At 36.4% G+C, this 27,517-nt stretch overlaps 1 protein-coding gene across 8 annotated transcripts in view; it reads left to right on the forward strand.

Moving 5' to 3' along the window:
- The window catches only part of CYRIA (CYFIP related Rac1 interactor A), a 56,702-nt gene extending 47,556 nt beyond the window's left edge, over positions 1 to 9,146 (forward strand). For 7 of the 8 annotated variants that reach the window (XM_040551007.1, XM_040551005.1, XM_040551002.1 and 4 more), the window contains 7 exons: positions 485 to 621; positions 706 to 783; positions 1,035 to 1,151; positions 1,250 to 1,329; positions 3,195 to 3,321; positions 4,929 to 4,999; positions 7,039 to 9,146. In XM_040551007.1, coding sequence (XP_040406941.1) covers positions 485 to 621; positions 706 to 783; positions 1,035 to 1,151; positions 1,250 to 1,329; positions 3,195 to 3,321; positions 4,929 to 4,999; positions 7,039 to 7,102 — 674 coding nt within the window. In that variant the 3' untranslated portion in view covers positions 7,103 to 9,146. Of the gene's footprint in view, positions 1 to 484; positions 622 to 705; positions 784 to 1,034; positions 1,152 to 1,249; positions 1,330 to 3,194; positions 3,322 to 4,908; positions 5,000 to 7,038 lie in introns of all 8 variants that reach the window. The other variant, XR_005818076.1, reaches the window with a different exon arrangement.
- The last annotated feature ends 18,371 nt before the right edge of the window (positions 9,147 to 27,517 follow it).

Below are 27,517 nucleotides of genomic sequence, written 5' to 3' on the forward strand. Positions count from 1 at the left end.
AACCTCGTAAGTGTATCCCTTTTTGAGTAATGCTAGTAATTATAGCCACAGGAGCTGAACTACATTGCTATCAGTACCTAAGAGTACACTTCTAATAACTGAGATGCCAGAATAATCTCTGTACTGTGTTGATGGCTAATTGAGTAAGATGAAAGAGAGAGGGCAGGATATTTGAATACAGGAAAAAATGCTTTCTCCATACAATTTTTGATAGGGATCCCAGATAAAGGGTGTTAGAAAGGAAAAGAAGAAGTAAGGGAAAGGAGCTCACTGATGCAAAATGGAGAGAAAATAGCAGCTTAAAGAGGCAGGTGTCTTTGACTAATGTTTCTCACCTTAGAATAGAAAGGAAGAGCGTTCGTTTTTGGGCTCTGCATATTCAGAGGGTTCCTTCCTTTCTAACAAAGTATATTTAGATACCTATGTAAAAAATTGTCATAATATGGACTGAATAAAAGCTGTGCTTCTATTATTTTTTTTTTAGAAAAAGCCCTGCAGAGCTTATTAGAATCCTTGACTTGCCCACCATATACTCCAACTCAACACCTGGAACGGGAACAGGCTCTGGCTAAAGAGTTTGCAGAAATCTTACATTTTACTCTTCGTTTTGATGAACTTAAGGTAAATAAAATCTTTTATTACATGCTATTTTTTTCCATATATTTTGAATTGAAACTGATTATTTCCTATTTGTCTTTCTCTAAGATGAGAAACCCAGCAATTCAGAATGACTTCAGTTATTATAGACGGACAATAAGTCGTAACAGAATAAACAACATGCATGTAAGTACATAAAATCTGATCTGCTGTTCATGCACATGTATTTGTCATTTTGTGCACATTTACACCATTTGTGGTAATATTTTTTCTTCTGATTAGCTAGCTGTCATGTTCTGTCCTTCACACTGAGAGTTAATCAGCAGTGATTAGGCTGGAACTATTCATGCGGCAATCTGCTTGCTGATATGAGCATCTTGCTGCTGCCAAGATTTTTGAGAGTTTTACTAACTATTTTTTTCTCATGTTTTCATCAGCTAGACATTGAGAATGAAGTAAACAATGAAATGGCCAATAGGATGTCCCTGTTTTATGCTGAAGCCACACCAATGCTGAAAACACTCAGTAATGCAACTACACACTTTGTATCAGAAGTAGGTAATGGGGGAGAAAACGGAGAAATGCATAGACATTCTTAATTTTAATTTTACAAGACAATTTACTGAATAATGTCTATTTTTAACCCTTCTAGAACAAAACATTGCCAATTGAAAATACAACGGACTGTCTAAGTACTATGGCTAGTGTATGTAAAGTCATGTTGGAAACACCGTAAGTTTTACCTTAAATCTTGTTTTTCTTCTATGAGTGAATTTGTACCATACGTATTTGTTTATTTGCACCAGTAATAAACATTTTTTTCCAGATGAATTGCTGTTTACCTTAAGTTGTTATCATATTGGTATACAAAGCATTATCTGTTTTAGAAAGCCTTGCCTCCTATTTTAACCGTCTTAGGATATTTTTCATCAATCAGCATTAAATTTTGTTAGGTTGGGATTACATGGTCAGCCTGTATTACAACAAAGGTTAACATACAAGTGTAATCTTAAGTGCATAGGTTTCAATATCTGTGTCTTGTCTAACCAGAGTCATAGGCTGACTGCCATCTCTCGATTGGCCATTCTGCTGAATTATTAGCAGTCCAGGTTTTGGCTCTTCCAAGTGGCATTTTTGCAGGTGATACACAGGGACTATTTTGAAGATAATTTGAATAGGTCTTTCGTGGATGCAGCCATCTTATTCTGGATATGAGAAAGTTCAACTGTATGGAAACCATATAGTTGCTTTCGTATTTATTTGCATAATTATAGCCAATGGAGTTACTATTGTTTAGCTGTGCTTTTGGCCAAGTATTTTTTAGGTTAGAGGTCTCCTCTGAGTGAAAAACACATACAAGCTAGATTCACAGTAGTCTTCTTGTCTTTGAATTGTTTGCTCATAATGCTATATAAAGGGTAGAATGCCTGAAGTTATTGTGATTGTTCATGAAGATTCTGGAGAAGTGTATATAGGAGGTGGGGCTCATCTCACAATACTTGGACATATTAGAATGAGTCATTGAAAACTAACCTTGTGTTAGCTCATTTTTTGGCAAAATTAGAGTAACGGTAAGTAAAGTGTTGTCTACCAAAACATAAAATTGACTTGAGTATCCAGTTCTTGGGTCTAATTGTGGGATAATCAAACATTTTCACATGTAAATGTCTGTAGCCTTTAAATCAGGTCATGTTATGATGCTGTGTTAATAGTTGTAAACTAAAGAATAAAATCTGAAGTCATTGTAAACTGAGAGATAGTACAGTAAAGCTTTTGGTGTTTTTAATGTTTAAGTATTTTTTTATATGGAAAGCCAATGAATGACAGTAGATGTCTACGTATTATCTATTCAAAATAATACTTGTTAGAAAAATAGCAGTGATTACTGTTTTTCAGACTTTCTAGTTTTCTCTACCGTAGTTAATTCTTTCTTTCTTTGTGATGATTTCAGGTATGGGAGCTGTTAGGGACTGACTTAACTGTGCCATCCATACTCCTATTTTGCAGTTCAAAAGTCACAGAAAATCTCTTTGGAATGAGTTCGGTCAAGTCCCACATAGTGTGCCTCTACATTTTAGATGTTTACAGAACCTGGGTTGTTGAAGTTGCCTATGTACTTAGAAGAGAGCAATGGCTATGATTCACCTAGGTGAAGCCCTAAGCTTCCTAGCTGCTAAAATTAGATCCCACCTAAACGTTAGTTGTTTCAAACTAAGCAAAAAGAGTAGCTTTCCTTTGAGGTCCCAATATGTTGTATTTCTAAGATTAAACAGAAGCTTATTTTTTCTTCATTATATTACATTAAGTATGGAAGTCTTCTGTAAAATTGATGGTCCTAAGTTGATTGCTTCACAGTAGTGAGAATCTGAGCTGTGAAGAGTCAATAGGACAGATTTACATATCTCTGTGCTTTCTGAACTTTTTTCCAAATTGACATGGATTTATGCAATTTAAAGATCTTTAAAATTTTGCTAAAATTCTTCTTCTTACACTATCTTTAAGTACAGTGTTAAGGTTTCACACATTCATAGTCTAGTTTGGAAAGCTATCAAGCTAAAAACGTTCAAGACTTTTTGTTTCTTTTGTTCTGTTTTCAGTGAGTACAGGAGTAGATTCACCAGTGAAGAGACTCTTATGTTCTGCATGCGTGTAATGGTGGGAGTTATTATTCTGTATGATCATGTTCATCCTGTGGGAGCTTTCTCAAAGACATCAAAGATTGATGTAAGAATTACTTTTTTTAATATTCCATAAGTTTGAAAACTCGTTTGCAGATTTTTTTCAGCACAAGCTTACGACTTTGTATAAATCATTTTAATTACTTTTGAATGGCAAAACTTAAAATTTATGCTACCTGCATACTTTCATATATCAGTTTGTTTGAAATTAAAGTAAGGATCGGTATTTTCTCTCAGACACAGATACTCATTTGTCTTTGTTAGCTCCGCTTTTCTACCAACTGTACAGTTACACTAAAATAATTTTGTATTATAGCTAACCTTGAATGAGTTCTGTGGTCATAATTTTTTATTAATCATGTAATCTCTTTATACTGAAATGCTTATCTTTGGCTGTAGCTCTGTTGTAAATAAGCAGATATTCTCCATTGTCTCTGCTTTGTCTGTTATCTAAAGTAACAGAACTGAAATGCTACTGTTGTAATGTTGATAATGAGCCTTCAGTTCTAGTTTTGGCATGAACAGTCACAGCAAAATCAACCTTTTTTTTTTTTTATCTGAGATATTGCAAGCACATACAAAAAAGTGCTCTATTGGTGCTACATGTTTTTACAAGCCTAAATCTCATGAACTACATCTTTCAGAAGAAATAATCTGTAATTCATTAATTCATGAAAAAAGCTAAATGTTTCCTTTTACAAGACAGTCTACTTCAAAAGAAAAAATATATATATATATGTATGTATATATATATATGATGTTGTTGTGCTCCATGACACTGAGTGTTAGCATTTTTTATTTGCGGATACCAATATTTTACTGGATCTCTTTGACTGTGCTTAACAGAGGGAAAGGGATTTCACAAAGAGGTGAATTGATTTGCTCAAGGTCATGCAGCAGATAAAGTCTGGGAATTAAATTCAGACTTCCTGACTTCTAATTCAGTCTCTTGCCTTCAAAGAATACACAAGTAGAAATTTTCACAGGACCAAATATACAGTGTGTGTACTTTGTTTATCATATTTATCCTAAAGCCCTGTAATCTTACAGGATAGTCAGTGTAAATGGGAGGCAGGAAATGTACAACTCAGTTTTTAAAAATTAGTATATGACCTCAACTATTAATTTGCTTAATTAGTTTAGAGATTCTTTAAAAAAAAGTCAACATCAGGGACTTCTCATCTCAGATGAAGTTAGAAACCACTAGTTATGAAACAAACCGTAAGCTATCACCATTTACAACTGTAAATGGAATACTGAAAATTACTTTCGTGTGCAAGTATAAAAATAGAAGTCAAAGTTAAAACATCTCTTTTGATAGTTCCTAACAGCAGTGATATGGAATTCTCTCTCAATCTCTTTGATTTTTTTAGCTTATATCAGCTATTCTTGAATTCTTTTTAAGTTGGAATTGGAGAAATTGTGTGTGAGTTAAAATAAACACTTTTGATTTATAATTTAGTATCAGCAGTTACTTACTGAAGTAGGTGTTTTCTCTAATTTGAAATAAGATACACTTTTCATTGTGCCCTATAAAGCAGCATTAACACTCAGTAGGAAAAAAAAATGCCTATCTTTGGTGAAATTTTTCCTTGCTTTCAGATAGTGCAATTCATATATTATTGTTCAATAGTGGCATGCTTCTGTTCCCAGATGAAGGGATGCATAAAAGTTTTAAAGGAACAACCACCTGACACTGTGGAAGGACTTCTGAATGCTCTCAGGTACGTATCAATTAATTGTTAGATTCAGCCTTAACAAATTCCTCCTTTTTTTTTCCCCTCCCAATTTCTTCATGTTTAAGACTCTTCACCCTAGAAGATTGTTTTATTAAGAAAATTTTACTTTCAGGTATGCGTTCATCACCTGGGATTTTCTTAAGTAATATTAATTTCTCTCAATTCCATTTCACTTTGATAGTCAATGACAATTAATACTGGAAGTCGTAATGTCCTACGTCAGTGATACTTAAGTAAAAGTTCATTTAATTGCCTAAAAATTAGCTATCTAAAAAGTAAACAATATAGTTAAGTGTGTTTTCTATGCTCAGTTAATATTCAGTGGAAAAAAATGGGCGTTTCTGTCTTTGTTGCTTACAAGCATCATCAGAACACTCAAATTAGATAACTGACTTTTATATAAGTAAAGTTAGGTGACATGAATGTGAACTGTTCGCTCTACCACAATCTTCTTGAGACATCTCCAATTGTCTAGAACTATATTAAAAACTTGAATGGTACAGTGCTTCAACAAGCACTTTCTAGAGCCGACTTCAGAGTTGAAGTGACTGCTAGAAATGCAGAGCTAGGTTCCTCAAAGCTGTTTGCAGATAACCAGCAGCCTGTGCAGAGACAGTAAAGGAGAACAGCAGGAAGTCTGAGGACGGGGCAAGAGAGAGACTGCGAATTTCAGGAAAGTTGCAATTTAGAGCACTGATCTACTGCATCTACTCCTGCATTGGACTGTCAGTTTGAGTAGACAGTTTGAGCTTTACTTTAAGGCACAGCTAGAGAAAGATTTTTTTATATAAAATATCTCAGTGGTTAGTACACTCAGAAACAAAGAATTAGAATAGAATATAGAATAGAATTGAGTAGAATAGAATTTCTGTTTCTCAAGCCATTGTTACTTCCCTTTTCTCTTTCCTTGTGATCTAATAAATCATTTTATTTTAATGTTGCTAAATGGTACAACTTAAAGAAGACATCTAACCTAAATCCCAATATTGTAACTGAGCATTCGAGGCGCTGTCTCAGAAAGCAAGACACAATGATCTGACCTCTCTGAAACTGAGAAAGGCATCACAGTAACAAATCTTTTACAGCTGTTTTGAATTTTTTAGCTGTAGAGGACTAGGATAGAGCGAGAACTACAGCCATAACCACCTCCATTTTTGCTTATGTCTTTTGAATTGAAATTGATACGGATTTAAATCCTACAGGTGTCAGTTGTCTTTTGAGCTTAGGTGGTAATTGATTTCCCAACAAACATACATAGTGTCAAATATGTTTAGGCATAAATGGAAGAAACACACTAAAGCTCTTTCAGACCTCCTAGGATATTCATAATAGTGTAACTCAGCACCAAACAAACCCCTGGTTTAAAAATAAATAAATAAATAAAGATTCTCTGTGTGATGGTACATCATAAGAAGCAAGTGTAGAGTACCTTTAAAAAAGCTTCTTAAACTTTTAGGTTCTGCCAAAATTCAATCTAGATTCCTAAATCCTATTTAGGATTCCTCTAGATTCCTATTTTTATCCTATTTCTTATTTCTTTCCATGTGTTATATTTCTTTTGAGGCTTTTAACTGGATAAAAAAAAAATGAAGATGAGCCTGCCAAAAAAAAATAAGATAATGTCATTGACAGTATCAGGAGCTGTTCTTGAAATATGATGATTTGGCTTCAGTTTCCTGCCAGATCGCAGGCACTGTATTTGATTGCGGACCCATCTTTTAAATTAAAACACTTGCTACACTGAAGTTACTATGATTGTTGGCTTGAGGCCAGGATTTATTCACAATTCTCCACCTTTTAACAAGGAATAATTTATTGCAAAGGGTAACTGAAAGATAAAGAGCACCAGACTAATAGTAATTAAATTCCAGTGATCAGTGAGTAAAGGAATATACAAGGGTCTTTGTGTAATTGACCTGTATTGATATCAGAAAAAAAAACAATGAAGTTTTCAGACTTTTATTATCCGTGTTTATTTTATTATACTTACTGTTTTATTTACTGTTTTAACTTGTAATTTCTAGGTTCACTACAAAACACCTGAATGATGAATCTACTTCAAAACAAATCCGAGCTATGCTGCAGTAGTATCCTGAGACAAGTAGATGTTTGTATTGACCACAGAAGATGTGTATGTTTACATAATTTAATACAGTTGGTGTTAATACTTGTGTGTATTTACATAACCATTTTCTTCGCACTGCTAAAATATATGAATCTGTAGTCATAACCTGACTGACTTTATATAGTGCAGCCTAAGTTTTTATGCTAGCCTTTATCTTTTGACTTTTAAAATACCTTTTTTACTTAGATACTTCAGCTACAACAGTTTATCTGTGTACTTTAATCCTTAAATGCCTTCTCTTCCAGAGAAGTAGGTAGTAATGAAGACAAAACAGAAATCAGATAAACTGGAATATCAGAGATGCCATAGAAAAATGAACTTTAAAGGAGAAATTTAGTAAAAGAGAAAGTAAAATTGTATGAATAGAAGAATACCTGAATGATCATTATCCTCATTAAATATGTTGTCTTTCCTGTAATGAGTGGACGTCTGATTTTAAGGATTATTTGCTGGCTGACATCCAAAAATGCATTGCAAAAGAGGTCGCCTTACCTCTAATAAATATAGCCTATACCTTTCCACCATTGAGGAAATTAATACCTGTTTTCAGATTCAATATAAACATGAAGTGTGTTTCAAGACCATTGCTAGATTTTGAAAATTCTGTATAATTTTATTAGATTTAGAAAGGTAAGGGAAAATGCTGATGCCTTGACTTGAGAAGAAAGAGTTTGTCAGTGTAAATATATCATGGTAAACATTATCTGTTAGAGACAGCTCTTCCTGGTAAATAATTTTTTTGCTGATACAAAACTGTATAAAGCAGAACACTCTTCTGTAGCAGTAAAATTCCCTAGTGTCAAATTGCACTCATCAGACTAGGGATGAAATAAAGGAGTTTCAAGACCTGAGCTGTTCTTAGGCACTCCATCAATTTCCTGGATAATAATATTCATCAGCTGATTCAGAATCCACACAGAGGTATGTTTCAGCTGACTGCTCTTCATTGTTTTTCTAGATGTGATTGATGCTTCAAGGGCTTGAGTTCCTTGCTGAGTTGTTTGTTCTTTCTTTCTAGTAATTTTTCCAGTAAATGGAATAGAAATATTTTGCCAAAAGCAGCAAAATGTTCATGCTCTGTTAAGTGTCTTTTCTGAGTGATCTGCAGTTGCTGTACATATTCTTGCACAGGTCACGTTGTGAAAATGTGTTCAATTGTGTACTTTGCTTGCATGTATGTATGAAAACTCCAGTGCTTGTGCACAGATTCAGATTTGTATTTGTTTATTCTTGTGTACATCAATCAGGGTTTGTGTGCTGTCACTGGAATTTTCATGCATTTCACTTCTGAAACATTACCCATAAGACTTTGAAGATGCATTTGGTCTGCTAAAACTCAGCTGCGCTGTTACAAATTTAGTCATTGAACTTGGTCCTTAAACAGTATTACTATCATAAGTTCTTTGGAATAGGAATTGCCTTAGAGTTTATTTCTGAGCAGAACTGCCACAATGAGGTTTCTCAAATCTTAGGAGAACCCGCAGAAGCTAGCGTTACACATGTAATGTTACAAGATACCACTGCAACTGTAGAGTTCATTTCAGAGATCTGCGGTTGTAGCAGATCACTATGTTGTTGTCAGGAACAGAATTAGAAATTGCTAGTAGTTTTTCTTTTTCTGGAAGCAGTGATCACACTGCTATTTTATAGTAGTAAATCCACGGTTTACAAACTCCATTTTTAATGGGGGGACATTTACAAATGTGTATTAGGGAAAATCCTGTTTTGTTCATAACCACTTTCAGTTAGATAAATTTAGGTGGATTAAAGGTAATTCTGTTGAGTTTTGGTAACAAAAGTTGATAGATGCTTACCTGCAATTATTTGTCAAACAATGAAGTCTTTAAGTAGCCCGGAGGAAACTATTTGTCACTTGTATAATAAAAATGTAAACTTTAAAGCATTCTGCGAGTTGTCCTGTGCTGTTTGCTGAAGCCACTGAATTTCTTTGCCTGCTGTGACGTTTTTGTACAGAAGTTTGTTTGAAATAATAAAAAGTTTGGTACAGTAAGCATTGGCGCTGTCTGTATTTAGGGACAACATTTAAAAGTTGAAAAGGATTTTATTAAAGTTTTGAATCTGAGATATAGTAGGCTCACCTTTATGTATCCAGTTTAGTTTCTTTAAAAAGCATTTAAAATGTTTCACTTGCATGCCAGAACAATACAACCTCAAGTCAGTTAAACGGTTCCTGGATTTTTTGACAGATACTATCATTTGTCATCATGTCCAGGGGAAATTGTTGATACTACTTTACAAAGAAGAGTTGAATTCCTTCCATGAAATTTATAACTGTACATTAGTTACCCAAGGCTGTGGTGGCTGTCTCAGGCTGCCTTTATAATCAATAATTACCAGAGGATGATTCATTTAATCTTAAGATAAGTGCAAATGAATTGCTTTCAGAAGAGAAGCTGTATAGACTAATAGTCAAAATTATTGATTTCCATTTTCTCAGTGCTTCTTGTTGTTTTGGTTCATCATTACGTAAGAATACATATTTTGTAGTATGGTAAATATTTAAGCCTCATAACAAGAGCATTGTAAAATGTGCATAAATATGTGTGACTAGTTTGGGACAGAATAGCCCAAAAAAAGCTAAGCTTTCTGCTACTACTAAGTGGCTGTCACAAAGCATAGTTGCTAAGATTATATTTGCTGGTATGTGATAGGCCACAGATAAGCTATCTAATGTTTTCCATGTATACAGACATTTACAAAGCAATAAAAAGTCATCTCTTTGTTGCTTTCTCTGTTGTATTTCAGACAAACTTAAACTGGAAATGCAGTGTAAGTAATATATAAGATGACTCGTGGTTCTTACATTTACTCTGAATTAAACAAAGTAGGCTACATGAAATGATCTTTTCCCCCTCTCCTGTTTCCTTCTTGAGAAGTTTAATGGAATCAATATATTCCTACAAAATACAGCACCAGTAGATGTATGCAAACATTTGGTAAAATACTGCATCTTTCTTTCATCTCACACCTGGTTCTAGCTATATAGAGCTCTGCATTCATGTTTAAATATCTCTACAACCCTTACAGAAAACCTATTTGGATGTAGGCAAGCCTCTCTCTCTCCTTTTTTTTTTTTTTTTTTCCCTTCAGTTTCCAAGTTTGCAAAACAGGTCTTCAAAGATCAATAAGAAATACAAAAGAACAAAACTGTTTAAATAACAATATGATTCAAGGGCTTCATGGAGTCAGAGTAGTTGAGGTTGAGGGGACCTCTGAAGATTTAGTCCAACTCCCCCGCTCAAAGCAGATTCAGCTAGAGCAGGTTTTTCAGGGTCATGTCTGTGTGGGATTTGAATATTTTCAGGGATGGAAACTCACAACTTCTGTGGGAAATCTGTTCCAGTGTTTGACTACACTTACAGGGAAAAAAAAATGTTTTTCATATATTTAGGCACAATTTCGTGGATTTTGATTTGTGTTCATTGCCTCTTGCCCAACACTGGACACCACTGAGAAAAGTGTGTCTCTGTCTTCTTTGTTACCACCCATCTGATGTTTGTACACTTTGGTAAGAGTCCCTTGAGCTTTCTCTTCTCCAGGCTGAACAGTCCCTGCCTTCTCAGCCTGTACTCATATGACAGATTCTCCAATCTCCTAATCATCTTCATGACCCTTTACTGGACTCACTCCAGTAAGTCCATGTCTTTTTTTACTGGGGAGCCTGGACCTTGTACTAGCAGCCCAGATGTGTCACCAGTGCTGAGGAGATGGGATCACTTCCTCAGCTTGCTCATGGTATTATTCCTCATGCAGCCCAGGATGCTGTTGGCCTTTTTTGCTGTAAGGACACATTGCTGATTTATGGTCATCTTCCTGTCCACCAGGTGCCTCAGTTTTATTTTGTTTTCTGACAAGCTGTTTTGCAGCTACTTGGCCCCCAACCTGTACTGGTGGAAGGGGTTATTGCTCCCCAGGTGCAGGACTTGGCAATTCCCGTTGTTGAAATTCATGATATTCTTGTTGGCAACACAAATATCTGGTGTATCGACCACTCCTCCCAGTTTTGTATCTTCTGCAAAATTCCTGTGGGTGTATGCTGTCCCACCCTCCAAATTATTAATGAAGATGTTAAACAGTAGTGGCCCCAGTATCAGCCACTGGGGTGTACCACTAGTGACTGGTATACAGGTGGATTTTGTGCTACTAATCAAAACCCCTTTGAGCCTGGCTGTTCAGCTATTTTTCAGTATAATTCTCTGTCTTTTGATCTCATCCATATTTCATCAGTTTGTCTATGAAGATGTTATGGGAGGTACTGTCGACAACCCTGCTGAAGTAAAGATAAATAGCATCCACTGATCTTCCCTCATTCACCAGGCCAGTCATCTTGTCAAAGAAGGTTATCAAGTTTATCAGACGTGGTATAAGGAAGAAATTCTTTACTCTGAAGGGGGTGAGGCACTGGAGCTGGTTGCCCAGAGAAGCTGTGGATGCCCCATCCCTGGAAGTGTTCAAGACCAGGTTGGATGGGACTTTGGGCAACCTGGTCTAGAGGAGGGTGTCCCAGACCTTGACAGGGGGGTGGCATTAGATAATCTGGAAGGTCCCTTCCAACCCAACCCAAACCATTCTGTGATTCAATGCTTTCCTTATCATCAGTCAATGCTGACTACTCCCAAGCAATTTCTTGTCCTTTTTTATGTTTGGAAATAGTTTGTAGGACTAGTCCCATCAGATTCACGTGGATTTAGGTGAAGCTGACTAGCCTGTAGTTAACTAAAGTCTTTTTGTCCTGCTTGAATTAAGGACTTACACCTGCCTTCATCCAGTCTTCAGTGACATTAGCCAGCTCTCAGCACTCTGTGCTTCCTAGCAGGTCACGTGGGCATGTGTACGTCCAATTTGTTTAAATGCTCCCTAACCTGAACCTTCTCTAGCAAGAGTAAGTCTTTTCTCCAGACATTCTGTCTGGTCTCAGGGGCCTGGGATTCCTGAAGGCAAATCCTACCATTAAAAAGCGAGGTAAAGAAAACATTCATTTCCTTGACTGCATTCTTTATCACTAGGTCCCTTACCCCATTTAGCAGTGGGCACGCATTTTCTGTAGCCTTCCTGTTGCTGTTGATACACTGGTAGGAGCCCTTTTTGTTGCTATTCATGTCCTTCACCAGATTTAACTCCAGAGAGGATTTGGTCTTCCTAACCCTAACCCTGCATGCTCAGACAGTGTCTATATTCTCCCTAGGTCACTTGTCCCTGTTCCCATTTCTTGCATGCTACCTCTTTCTATGTGAGTTTAGTCAAGAATGCCATGTTCATCCATGTAAGCATCCTGCCACATTTGCTTGGCTTTCTGCTCATCAGATGGTCCATTCTTCAGCTTGGATGAGGTGATCCTTGAAAATCAACAAGCTTTTCCTGGGGTCCTCTTCAGGACTGTATCCCATGCAATTCTTCCAATCAGAACCCTGTAAAAAATTGAAGTTCCCAAATTTAATCTTTCCTGGAAGCCATTTTGTGGTTCTATAGTTGGGGATATGCTTTAAAACTTACATGTGTTCTAGAACTATTAGAAGTGCATGATTCAATGAACATAAAAAGTCAAGAAATGTAAAATCTTGCTTATCCGGAAAGTTTGTTGACAGTTTCAGATATTTTTGAAGGCTTTTTTTTTTTTTTAAATTATTATTATTTCCTTGAAAAGTAGGACAGTAGTTACTATTCTCTTGCCTCAGATGAAATCTCTGATGCAAAATTCTAGAATCTACAGACATGAGGCACATTAGATAATGTAATGGAAGCCAGTGAACTGAAACAGTAACACAATTTTTATTCATCAGTAAGTGAATAAAGCCTTGTTTGGTTAAAAAAACACATCTAATAGATTTAGTATTTTAACCTAGTACTCTGTAGTGCTTCCTGCTGTAGACCAATAAAGGTGAATTCCTGACTGCCAAATAATCCAAATTCTGCAAACCTGATTCTTCTTTGCATCAATTTGACATAAATGTAACTCAGTTGATTGCAAAAGATCTGTTTCTGATTGACGTGGGTGTAAATGATACTCTTTGAGTTTTTTTCAGTGGTGGCCTTTGACCCAAGTTGCTTATTACTGAGTAAATTGAGTCTTCTGCTAGTGCAGATCAATGACGTAACCCGATAATCTTGCAGAGATCTGGCTCTTGACTGCTTTGAAATTAAAACTAAAAAAGAACAGTGCAGTAGGTGTTACAGAAAATCAATAAGTATATAGTTAAAAAATAGACCAACCAAGCACTAATCCCTACTTTAACAGGATGATACATCATGAATTTTCAGCTGATCTTAATTTGGAATCCAGATGGAATTATCAAACTCTTGTCTTGCATATTTAGACTGTGACAAATGTACAGACTTGGGTATTAACTTATTGACATTACTCATGCAATTCTAAAATTGCTAAGAGAATTTAAAGTTTAGAAAATTTTTATGTGACTTGGATCAAAACTGCTATTACAGCCCATGTGATTTTTCTTATTCTGATGCTGCATTCACTTCAGAGCAATCCTAGGACTTAAAGAATATTTCCATGAATTTTAGTGAAATGGCAAAGAGATACTTCCTTAGTGCCTTGAAAATTGTGGAAGATTGTCTATCTTTAGATGCACAAAAGAAGTTGGAGGATAGCAGTAGATGATCAACCTCAACAGGTGTTAAGTTGTCCATAGTGAAAAGAGGACAAAGTATAAGACTTGGCATGTGTGCAGGCAATATGCAGTTCAGAAATTACCTTGCCACATGGGTTGTGTGACATGGCAATGTCCCAGGGTCAGATCATGTCATATGGAGATGGGACTTCTTAAGGGCTTGGCGAGGAAAAGACTCTACCCCAAATGAAGAACTTTGTCTCTTTACAGTCATGATTTTAGGATGCCAAGGTTTAAGAAGCTTAAGGGCTTAACTAACCTTACCTCCCTTTCTGTGACAGCAGCACAGCACTGTGTGGAACCTCAGTTTCCTCTCCATTTGCTGCCTGAGGGCCCACCTCAGGCTACAACCTCTGCTACTTGATGCTTAGCCTTATTGTGTGTAAAGCTGCCTGTGAGGGAATGCAAGGTGGCTCACCTTAGCTCACCCATAAACAGCCTCCATCTGCCCTCTATTGTTGTAAATGAAGTCTTCCCAGTGAATTCAGAGACATGGGAACTAAACAGTTTGTTAATTTTTATGAGAAGGTTATTGAAAAAAGTGACCTTGTACAATTTTTACAGCAGAGATAAATGTTTGATAATTTCAGATATATTTCTAAATCAAATGCTATGTTTATATGTTTTTGTTTGCTTCTTGTCAGAATTTTCTATGCATTTCTTAGTTGTGTCTTTGGTTTAGGGTATCTGGGAACAAAATTGTTATAATCCTTTTCATGTATTTTGTTTTGTTTTGTTTTTGCACGCAAGGCTGTGGTTAATTATAAGTATTTTAACTATGAAACTCAGGCTTAAATAGCATGCAGCATCATAGCTCAAAGGCTTTTTAATAGAAACCTTCCCAAATATGATTCCTTACAGTGGACTTGAATTAGGATTCTTAGATGAACTTCACTGAGCAGGTATACATGGTCCTAGCTACTGAGATATTGAATGTACCAATATAAGACCAAACCACAAAGTACATCTCTATTAAAAAAAATATATATATTTAGATAAAGAAAACTTGTTATCTAGCCAACCTTATTAAAGGATTTTGTGGAGATTTGTGTTATGTATATCAGATGAAACATACATATTTGTTCTTCTGATTAATTTTGGATCACACATACTCAGGCATACATTCATAATACTATCTATAATATTTATACAGCGAAAGATTATTTCTAACTAGTGACTTATGCAAGTCTTTCTAACTACTGACTTATGCAATTCTTTGCAGCTGTGTTTTAAAACTTCAAGGTGAATGCCACATTTGTTTTACGTAGTCTGTCAAAGTGACATTTGCTTTATAAAATTTGAAAGCTTAAAAACCTAATGAAGATTTCTTTTGTTCACTAGTTTCACACTGACATTGAGACCCACTATTCTGATTATATGTTGTACAACTGTAGTTACTTTAATTGAGACCAAATAAGACAAATATTTTTGCTTTTTTTTTTTTTTTTTTTTTTTTTTTTTTTTTTTTTTTTTTGCCATTCATGATATAATTGGCCAGGTCTTTAAATAATACAATCCAGCACAGGTTAAATGAAGTCAATAAAAACAGTCAAATGTATGCTATCTGGAAAACAGTTTAAATTAATTTATTGGAAAATATTACTTCTGAAACAAGATTACTTTTCAAACAAAGTCCCTTATCGTATGTATGTTCCAAATGGAAAATGGAGTTTTACTATACATGAATTATAAAAGTATGCAAATAAATTGAATCCGGAGGTATGGTGTAACAGAACGGAGAAAACACAGAACAATTTTGGTAGAGTTTTACATAGCCCAAGCTACTGATAATTGTTCACGTTGGAAAGTTTGATATTCCTCACTTTTTTCATACTTATGAAATAGAATTAAACAAACAAAGAAACAAACTGTCCTCTCTTTAACTCTGACCCCAAGAACAATTTTGAAATGTCATACTTAATAAAAATCAACCAACAAAAGACTAACAAGCAAACATTTTTGGGGTTTTAGCTCTGAAAGGTACAGTCTTCAATTTGATTCAGATTATTTTTATGCCAGGGCGTAGTTGGGCCAGTTCTGTGTAAAATTAAAGGGCCATGAAATAGGAGGTTTTTTTGGAAAGTCAATCTGTTGGTTTTTGTTTGTGTGTGTTTGGAAAGTTCATTTTTCCTCAGGTGTTCATTCAATTGTATCACATTTGTATTAAAAACTTCTGCTGGAAGAATTCCTCTGAGACATCTTTTATTGACCTCATGGGTCAAGAAGCATAAAAATGAAAGACAGCATTTTAGACTCTGCAGTGACAGGTCATTTACCTCCCTGATCTTGAAAGCAGGATGAAAATAATTCATGGTCAGAGTTGCTAAAAAGACATCATCTCACCTTCTTTTTAATGGCATTAATTATATTTCTTCTTATTATTATTTATTTATTTGTCATCCATTTTAAAATTTAGAAAATACTTTATTTTTTTTTTGTGTTTGAAGCAGATAAATTCTTCCAAAGCTTTGCTCAGCTTGGCCTGCCTGATTTGAAGCATAGATTTTTGAGTTCAGCCTGCCACAGACATCTTGACAAATTAGAGGTGGCAGGTGTTAGAACCTTAATTTTCATTTGGTCTTTCAAGGGGTATCACTTAGAGCAGCCCTGGGCTTTGTCTGAGATAGCAAACTGTGACCTCCTCTATGCAGTCCTCCAAAGACTGGGGAGAGACAGACTGCTGAAGAGCCTCATCCTTTCTTGAGCTCCTATGCACTGAATCAGCCCTTTAGAAGTGTCTTTCAGTCTCTCCACTATGGACCATGGGTTGGACTGAAAGGCCAAGATCCTGGCTTGGATGAAATGCCAACTTTTACACTGGTCAGAAGGAGAGGCAACTGCACATCTAAGTGTTCCCAATATGCAGAAATTTTTGCTTTGAGCAATGCCTAGTGCAGTGTCTGGCTGTCCTGTGCTGGGATTTCTGCAACGATGAAAGACAGGAAACAAAAGCAACAATATAAAATAAATTATTTTGTTTTCATACAGGTTTAGTTGATTTTTGAGGCTCTGATTCAAAGTCTGTTCAAGTCATTAGCCTTTGAATTGACAAGCTGAATACAAAGAAAAAACCCTCTTCATTCCTACAAGCTGTAACTTTTTCTTCATGTGCTCTAATAAATCATCTTTTTTTTTCTAGTAGCACTCAGCTACCTGACAGCATAACCAGCAATGCTAATTTCCACCACAGGGTTCAGCAGTTCAACCTTACTGGGTTACTAGGATCTCCTTTTGACTTACTCTCTGGTCTCTTCCATCTGTATCCACTTTGAACAAATGTCCTTTGAACACTATGTTTTAAGACATGTTAACTTGTGTTTGCTAAAATATGAGTTTTGTGCTTTGCCACAGTAGTGGGGAGTTATCCAAAATTTCCTTCATAACATCTGGGTGTGACTCTGCAGTCATTGTACACTGTAATTACAAGAATCTTAAAAATAAATCTTCCCTTTTATTACCATAAATAACTGTTCAACTGAAAATATTCAATAGCTATTCAAATAAAACATTTGCATCAGCAACAGCATGCAATGATTGGTAAAATCACAGAGCAGTTTTATTACATAGGTTCTAAAAAAAAACTCTACTTTCAAAACTGCAGCATGTATTAAAAAAAACTAAATAATATATGTTTATATTATTATATTCTGGGATTGTACTTGCATTTTAAAATAAATGTCTCCACTATTTTATGCTCTGTATTGTGTTTTCTTTCTTTGACATGTGAAGAGTTTGCTGATATATGTGTATTCTAGAACATATGTAGTAAAGATCTGCTTCTGAATCCAGTCCAGAAGTTTTGCTCATTCGAGCATAGAAAAATGAATATTCACCTCAGCTGGAGATCTGAACATCAGAACAAAGCAATGTCAACTGCTTTCAAAGACATGTTGATATTTTACATTTGGATCCACTGAAGAAAGTCACAAATTACTGATGGGCAACTCAGTAGCAGAAAGGGACCTGGGGATATTGGTCGATAGCTGGCTGAATATAAGATAGAAGTGTGCTCGGGTGGTCAAGGCCAACAGCATCCTGGCTTGTATTATGGAGTTACTCAGTGATCCTTGTGGGTCCCTTCCAAGTCAGGATATTCTATGATTCTATGAATAGTGTGACCAGCAGGACCAGGGAGGTCGTTGTCCCTCTGTACTCAGCCCTGGTGAGGCTGTACCTTAAACACCGTGTTTGGTTTTGGGCCCCTCACTACAAGAAGGATATCGAGGTGCTGGAGTGTGTCCAGAGAAGGGCAACAAAGTTGGTGAAGGGTCTAGAGAGCAAGACTTATGAGGAGTTGTTGGAGGAACTGGGGTTGTTTAGCCTGGAGAAAAGGAGGCTCAGTGGAGACCTTACCACATTCTATAATTACCTTAAAGGAGGCTATAGCAAGGCAGGGGTCAGTCTCTTCTCCCAAGCACCAAGTGATAAGACAAGAGAAAGTGGCCTTTAGTTGCACCAGGGGAGGTTTAGGTTGGATATTAGGAAAAATTTCTTCACTGAAAGGGTTATGAAGTATTGGAACAGGGGAGTGGTTGAGTCCTCACTGTTCATGGAGGTCTTCAAAACACATGTAGATGTAGTGCTTAGCGACATGGTTTAATGGTGGATTTGGCAGTGCTAGGTTAAAGGTTGGACAAGATGATCTTAGAGGTCTTCTCCAACTTAAGTGAACTGCATTCAGTAGAAAGGTTACATGCATCTTGGCTGACTTTGGATCAGGTTTAAACTGACTTTAACGATTACTTTTATTTTGAAGACAGATCAATAGCAAGTAAAAGTCATGGCTATTCACTCTTAGACAAAAGTTCTAGTTTAAAATTTGTTGCAATGGTATCAGTGAGAATTTGTCTGAGTAAAACTGAGTGATTGGGTCATTTACCAGAATTTAATTTGCATTAATTTGAATTTTGTGCATTATTCCCTTAATTAGATTTGGCAACTGTGCACTGTTTAGATCTGCAAACATTCTGAAAAGCATAGGCAAAAATGTCTCGGGTGGCATAGCCCTATTAATACAGATGTCCTAGTCATATAAAAAAAATATATATATATAATGAATATGGTATGCTCACATAAGTAAGCAGTCTGTAATGTGCTATTTATACATCAGGAAATGCAAGACAGTATAGGGAAGGACAGAATTTGGCCCTTAGTCTCATCTTATTAGACATTTCAGTTTTTCTTGGTTTTCATTGTGAAACAGATTTCTCCTTTATTACCAGTGCCACTCCATCAACATTTTTTTTTTCTTGTACTTATACTTTATAGATTTTTATTTTACTTTATTTTTTGCTTCTAGTCAGATCTGCTTTTGTCTTATAGGGAAAGAAATAAAAAGGCTGGTCTGTTATCTCACATTTCAGTTAAGTCTAACATATATTTGCTTAGGGTTTGCAAAAGGTTGAAGAAAAAAGGGAAATGTCAAAAATGAATAATAAATGGCATATAAACAGAAGCAGATTTTCTGTGATATGTTACCCCTGATAAACTCGATAATGTTTCCCAAATGTGTTGCCTTGGTTCAGATCCAAATCTACTGGTCAGGTTTTATGTGCTATTTTTAATTTTACTGCTTAAAAAACTTTACATCATCTTGTAGGAATTCCCTCCTACTGCATAGCTGTATCTAGTTATTTGTAAGTTAAAATTCATCTTAATATAGATTCATATAAAACATGTGTTACCACAGAGGCAGCAAAAAGACAGATCTGGGTGGGTAAAACAAGCTGGATTTGCAAGGAAACTCTTTTTTCTTTTTAATGAAATATGTTTTCCTTTGAGGTCACTCTGCTGTTTGATATTGTAGACTCCAAGGTCTTTCCATTCAGTAAACTTTCCTTGCCCTTTAAACAGTGAAATCAGAATGTGAAAGGCGAATACAAACAACTAGGGACAGGGGGACCTGGAAACGCTTAGGGCTTCACAAAAAGCCTATAGATCTAGGCAATAAAATCAAGAGGTACTGCAAAACAATTTAGCCTTTTGGAATACCTAAAAAGCCTCTTTCTGTCCTACAGGTATTGCTGCACATACTTCAGTGAATCTACTCTGGATTGATATTAGTGGAGATATTTTTAGACAAAGAGTCTTTCTCAGCATAAAATATTAAAGACATGGATGCATTAAAACAGCCTGAGGAGAGAGAGGAATGATGTTTGCAATGGTGCATTGCGCTGACAATACCAATCGGAGAAAACACAGCCCTAGTAACCGAAAAGCATTGCAGTGTCTATCAGCTAGTATTTTTTCATGATTGTCTCATAGCAAGTAGTAGATACACTGGAAGTAATATCCTTAAATACAAGGTTCATGCTTCAATGCCGCAATCTTAACTAACTTCAATACTTGTGGTAAACTGGGCCTAATGAACTTCACCATGGAGTATTTAATGAACTGTCTTAGCACTGACTCTAGTTACATGTGATTACTTCTAAAGCAATGGTAACGCAAGTGGCTGTCCTTAAAAATCAGGACGGGGTGTGAAAATAAGAACCCAGTTAGATAATGGGCCATGTCAGACCATGTCAAAGAAGTGTAGTTTCCTTAACAGAGAGGAAGAAGTAGCAGAGGAGAAGCAGCAATGTCAAGTAATTTGCCTTTGGAAGGTTTTTGATGGTACCTCACATTGATTTCCTGTAAGTGGTTGAAGAAATGTTGTCTAGATAAATCTGCTACAATCTTGCATGCAGAGGCTCCAGCTGTACAGCTGCACAGGGTCAGGGCGCTGAGCCTCAGTCCTGATGTGCATCAGTCTGACCCCATCACCCTGTCCTCAAGGAGGTCCACCTGCAGCTCGGGGTTCTCTCCATCTGGTGGTGGTGCCAGGTGTGACTATGCTGTTTTGGGAGCAGAGAAAGAAGGAACATACAGTTGTAGCCAGACCATGCCAGTCAGCCCACTAGCCAGACACCAGACCTGCTCAATTTATTAGCAGAGATGTAGCCTTGAACTAAACCTGAGTCCTTTTCAGACAACCATGTAGGCACTTTGAATCTTACCCCCCAAAAAGGTGGTCCAAGAAGACTCATATGTTGGTTGGGGAAAGAAAATGGATCTTCATCAGACGTTTGCTTTGTATTACACCTTTTCTGCACTTATTCCTTAAATGAACACATTTGTGTTAAGGAAAATGTATAACTTTATTAAATAATATCATATACAACTGTAGCCAGCTGATGAAATATAAACTCTACCATGGACTTGGAAATATGAGGGTTGCACATCTCATTTCTCATCCCCTTCTGAAACACTGGAACTGATTTCAAATAGAAGAATTTACATTAGAAACTGACTGAAGTTTGTGAACATTAAGATAAAATACTAGCATTCTAACAATAACTTTTAAAGCCTCCATTGAATTAATTGATAAGATATTCTCATGCTGGCTCTCACTAGGAAAGCCACCTTTTTTGCCTGCGTTTACCAGTTCATAAAATAGGGATAATTACAGAAAGCTAGGTTATTTAATCAAAGGGTTAACATGGCTTACATGTGTACACTGGAGCCAGACATTACATTTGTGTGGTTATTTGTTTGTTTTGTTTTGTTTTTTCATTCGAGTGTCCTTTAACTATAAGAGTGGCTTGCTAAAGCCATGAATTATAATTAATATCATCCAAGAAAGATGAAGTGTAGTATAATTGAATATTGGTAAAATGCTACTGTCACTGTCTTATGCCTGCTGTATAGCTATTATCTATTGATAACTATTATCTTATAACTATTATAGTTCAAATAAGAAAAGAACAAAAGAAATTTTAATAGTGATAAAGCTGGATTTAATAAACAATCATGCCAGGCAAAAGCTGAATTTTGTGAACTGTTCTTTATCTCTTCCATCACACCTTGATCTCACCTGGGGAAGAAATATCTTCTCTCTTTTCAACACAAGCTGTTAAATACGATGCTTTGTAAGCAACATTTAATCCAATATTAGATGTTTTGTGTTTTCTTCATGTTTTTTATATGTCTGTAGAATAAAACTGGGGGTGTGTGAGATACTGCTGACACAAGCTAAATGCTGAGCCACCGACTTCACCAGCCTGTGGTCACTGTGTGTGCTGGGACCTGTCCAGGGATGCTCAGTGCTTTGGCCAGTGCTGCAGGCTGCTGTAAGAGGGAGACATGACTCATCTGTGGAGAGGTTGGAGTCCAAGCTCCGCTACATCCTGCAAAGAGGCCAAAGAAAGAAGCAAGACACAGCAGCAGTAAGATGAAAGGAGACAAAATGGGCTGCATACAAGATTTGGGGGAATAAGAAAGCAGTGAAAACACAAAAAGCTCTCTGAGTGAGTAGGAACAGGGAACAATACATCTTTATACAAACCATACTGCATAGAGAATGATCCGTGTACAGCTCAGAGAAGGGGTTTCCTCACTCAAATGCCAATGTAAACATGGCTTAGGAGCCTGAGCCTCTTCTTGTACATATCATTTCTATCCTAGTGCAATTCCATTAGTTTTAATAACATCAGAAGGTAACTCTTAAATAAATACTCCATTTTCCTTTTTTTTTTTTTTCAAATGCAAAGAAAAAGATTTTATTATCCCCCTGGTAAAAGCCTACGCAAAAAAATCTTACATGTTAGCTATACACATTATTGCTGAATTCATAATGGGAAGGTAATGAGGGCAATATACGAAACTATGTCATTTTTTTTACCCTATGGATATATGGAAGGGCACAGGAGCATCTTTGGGCTGCCTATCTATAAAAGGAGATTATTACAAAGCCTAAATATAAGAGTGAGTGGTACCTAGAGAAGGAGCTGAGGTCTCTGGTGTGGTTAAGTGCCTTCTTTCCATAAGGTCCTTGCCTGAGCAAGGACTAGTTTAAGACTGAGTAAAGACCTCAAGCTTTGGTTTAACTGTGGCTATACAACATCAGAGACATTAAAGTTGTCTCACCATATTGTTTAGGTTGTTGACTTTTGCTTGTGAGAGCAGTTTTTTTTTTGTTTGTTTTGTCTTCTGCCTTGTTTGAGAAGACAGAAACTGGAGGCTGTAAGTGAAACATTTGTAGTACACAGGGATTACTGTAGATATTATCTATAGTAAGCATTGGCAGCAGGTTGAGTATCGGCTCACCGACTTGTAGAACAGCTTGCTCTCTGGTTTGCCAGAGTAAACCATAAGCAAGCTATGCCAGAGCATTATAACCAAACTGGAAAGGCAAACCAGATTTCACATAGATAACACAGAGAAGCAAGATCAGGATGGTGCACTCAGAAGTCAGCATGGAAGTAAAATGTACTTCAAAGGGGAAACTGCAATCTTGTAATTCACCTAAAATGGAACCAAAAAGTAAAAAAGTAAAAAAAAAAAATTGCTACCACATTATATTACAACATTTATATATGCACACCATGTGGCTGAATTACACTATTATATCTATCTATAAAGTACTTGCTAAGATGTTCCATATTCTTCCAGTTACAAATAAAAGACGCTTTATACTGTTGGGTGGAGACTTTCTTTAGATGTGTGCTCTGTGACAACTCTGAACACATCTGTAAGAAGGATGGTGTGAGCTGGATGCCCATCCTTGTGCATTCAGAGGTGCTGCTGCAGTAGTGCAGAGAGCAGTATGCACCAGAGTAGAGAAGTGAGCAAGAAGGTGATGCAGAAGAAGCAGCTTTTGCCAACCAGAAAAGCACAGTTATCTAATAAAAACTCAATTGTCCCAGTCTTCATCACAGAAAGATCAGGATTTTGAATGTCAATTTATTCTCCAGCCTACTGCAAACTTGAAATCTTACAAATCCCTTTTAGACTTCATTAGGTTAAAGAACATTATTCTTTATAAATATATCTATATTTAAATCCATTCCTTAAGTGGTACAAATTAGCTCTATTTAAATGAGCAACTCTAATTTATCCATGTAGAGGATGTGACCTCACCAAGCACTGCATTTTGAGGCAAAATCTTTGCTGGCAGTTTATACCTGAACTCCCTTTAACCACAATGTCTCTGTAGAAATGCAGGCTGCAATCTTTGGAGTTTAGGTATAAAACTGGGGGGGTATGGAATATACATATATATAGCGAAGATTTTTCTGTGTGTTAAAGATACAAGACAATGTTTTCCTAATGAAGAGACTATAACATCTGCAGTACTCCCAACATCAGAAACAGTGTGGTTGATAACTATAACATCTGGGCACTGGCATCATCTTCATCGGTGCCAGGAAATCAAAGCAAGTTGAAAAGTATACGGAATCAGCAGTATGGGCTTTAGCTGTACTAGTAATGTGCAAAGATAAGATTTCAGATGCATTGTCTCTGAGTCCCACTGTTAGGTGCTGCAGACATAGGTGTACTCACACCTTCTGTGGTCCGCTCCTTGGAGTAAGAATAATAAAATAAGGGACAGGTACACTGCACAGAATTCCTAAACAGGAATAGCATTTCATCAAAATGTCCTGTTTCACCAGTCTTTGTTAGGCTGTACAAAAAGGCTCTTCTGCTTCAGGAAGTTTCATTGTTTGTATGACAAAGAGCTGTAGTAGCCCGATAGTACTGCTTGTCTGAAGAGCCCGATGAGCAGATGTGATGGATTTTTTTTTTCTTCAAGTCTCATATTAAAACATTAGAGTAAACAACAACAACTAAACAGAAAGAGGATGAGAGATACGTGCAACTTCACTACAAGAGAGCGAGGATTTTACCTGAGTCAACCCTGCTTTTGGAGGGAAGAGAGCTTACGTGCCTGGGTGTAAGCCAGGCTATGATCTTCCATACATTTTATTTTCAGGCATAGACATAGCCTGAGGTCATCAGACAAATACTTCCCACTTTCTTAACATCCAGTCTTCAGATTAAGAGGAAATGTGAGTTGCCTTTACCGTTTCTTCTCTTGCAAATGAGACATTTGCGTGTGGTGGGGCAAGATGGCTGCGGCTTTTTTTGCAAATACAACAAACTAAAAGAGGGGAGATTTAGATTAGAGATTAGGAGGAAATTCTTCACTCAGTGGTGAGGCACTGGAGCAGGTTGCCCAGAGAGGTTGTAGATGCCCCATCCCTGGAGGTGTTCAAGACCAGGTTAGAAGGAGGCCCTGAGCAACCTGATCTAGAGAGAGCTGTCCCTGCCCATGGCAGGGGGGTTGGAACTAGGTGATCTTTAAGGTCCTTTTAAAACCTTAGAGTTCCAGTGTTGTATAATAAAGCATAATCTTAAAGTCTGGTAAAAAAACAAACTCACAGAAAAACCAACTAAATTTGTGCCTGTGTGTTGAGAGGTGCTTCCATTGGAGGTGATTTCACTCAGATGGCTGAGTCAGGACCCAGTTTAGGCTGATCATCCCAAACTGCTAAGAACAATTGGAGGAAACCAAATGTTCTCTCCACTTTTCCCCGTGTTAATTTTCTTGTTCCTTGTAGTTGCTTATGATACTTTCCAGGTGTGGTAGCCTGATAGGGTGAAACAACTGAGAAGTTTTCTGCTGTCAGCAACAACCTGAGCTAATTCTTCTTTACTAGCATTATGCAGGATAATTTCTTGAAGAACTGTAAAGGCTTTCTCACAAATATTTCCAACAAAACTTGCTGGAAGCTGTTTTCATCATGAGATGATGTTTTTTCAAATTATATACTGATTTTTTTCTCTGTCAGAAATATTTAACAGAAAATTAAAACCTCATTAAGCAATCTCAGTAATCCATAATTAATATGTGTATAAAAATTGCTCATATTAATGTTTTTCTTTAGTAACAATGGTAGGGAACAAGTGAGCTGAAGTCTGAAAACATGAACATGAAATGTATATAGAAAGATCAAGCACTATAATTTATGGACACACTAACAAGGCAACTTAAAATAAATATTGTGATACAGTTAATTTTTACCAGGGCAGATACCAAAACATTAATAACACAATGCTATGTAATATGGTAAAGTTTCTTGTATAAATGGGATTAATATTGCTCAGTTACCCTGTGTGAACTGTTTCATCAAAATCATCCAAAACACATGTATGACAAAGCAAGTAGATTCCTAATTTTAATTTAAAATTTTGACTATCCCCAGCAGTGCCCCTGTAAGTCACAGCAAAGAGAGGCATTCCCAGGATTTTTGTTCAGCTCTGTTCATTCATCCAAGCCAAGTTCTCTGGACTAGATCCAGTAACTTTATGCTGAGTGGAAGTTCTGCCTAATGGAAATGTTAACCTGTGATGTCAAAGCAAAACTTTACAGCCCAATTTTCAAAACAGCTCTTATGTTCTGGCAAACAGTTTCGTCCCACAATCCCTACAGCCTTATTAAAGTTACTTTTAGGAATGCAAAAATCATAGCATCAGGAGTGAACACATTTCAGGGGGTGAACCTGTTAAGTACAGTTTGGAGATCTTTACTTGTTTCTTAAAAGTATCTCTATTCACTAGTCATAGTAAAATTTAAAGTGTTTAAACCATTTATCATTTAGATTAGAACCACTCTCACTTTCTACAAAGTATTATTTATTTATTTATTTTTCTTAAGTACCAGCTGATGCCTTAAATTGAGCAAAACAGAGTCTTTGCATCAATTGAATTCATCTAATAGCATGGTGAAAATTTCATCAAAGGCTTGAGAAGGGACAGACCTTACAGGCAATCTAGTTTGTGTATTGCAAGTTATAGAAACAAAGGTGTTTTTGTTGTTGTTTTGTTTTGGTTTGGTTTGTTTGTTTGTTTTAAACATAAATCTGTACAGCTTGCTGCTGGATATTCAATGAGGAGGATAGCGTTTGGTAAGTAATGCCAACCAAAGCTTGAATTTTTCTGAGGGTTTCTGAATATCAAATTCAAATTTGTGTAATTTAATACAGTAGCATTGCTACATAAAATTATTACAATGCTTTTTAAAATATCTATTTATGTGCTATCAAGATATAAATAATATTTGTTTATCAGCAATGTGAAGTGCTTCATGAAATTAATGAGATCAGGTCTGTGCGTTTTCTGAGGTCAGAAAATTGCCAGTCTCAAGAAGAAAACCAGCCTGATAATAAGGTTTACTTTTTTACCTTTAAAACCACCTTTAAAAAAAACCTTTAAAACCTTTAAAAAAAGTACTTCACCTCAGCTTTCTATCTTGCTGCTTTTCTAGTCCGTCTAGCTATCATTTATATTACTTCTTCCTTGTTCAGCCTCATAGTATCGTTATTCAGCTTAATGGCATGCATTTGTCATTGCTCAAGTGAAGTCTGAATTTATAAAACTGTCAGCTGTACAACTCTGTGGACTCAAGGGCCTCCAAATTACTCACTTTTGCTGTGTTTCGCTGAAGTACTAGTTTTTGTGTATTGACTAGTAACATAGGGAATACTGGGGAAATACATGGCACATCAATCAGGGTCTCTCCAGAGCAAGCTCAGACGGTTTCTCATTGCTTCCCCAGCCATTTTTTTATGTCTCTGAATCATCATCTAGAAGTGCAACAACTCCATCGGATGTGCACACCAAAGGCAAAACACTTAGCACTCTCTGATTTATCCTTGAAGAGCACACACACACACACAAGTTGGGTCTGCTCAGTAACTGCATCTGGGAAAGCACACCCTTATGCTGACACACAAAAAAGAGCATGCATATGATATTTCTATACCTATCTGCAGGAAGGCAAATATAAATATTCTAAATTTCATACACATAATACTCCAATAAATTCAGCTCATTTAAAAGATCACTTATTCTTTATTTTATTCTTGCCTCTTCCCTTGCCCAAATAATTACACTATTGTCTTTTTTGTA

The sequence above is a fragment of the Cygnus olor genome, chromosome 3 (assembly GCF_009769625.2).
Source record: "Cygnus olor isolate bCygOlo1 chromosome 3, bCygOlo1.pri.v2, whole genome shotgun sequence".
In the NCBI taxonomy this organism is placed as follows: domain Eukaryota; kingdom Metazoa; phylum Chordata; class Aves; order Anseriformes; family Anatidae; genus Cygnus; species Cygnus olor.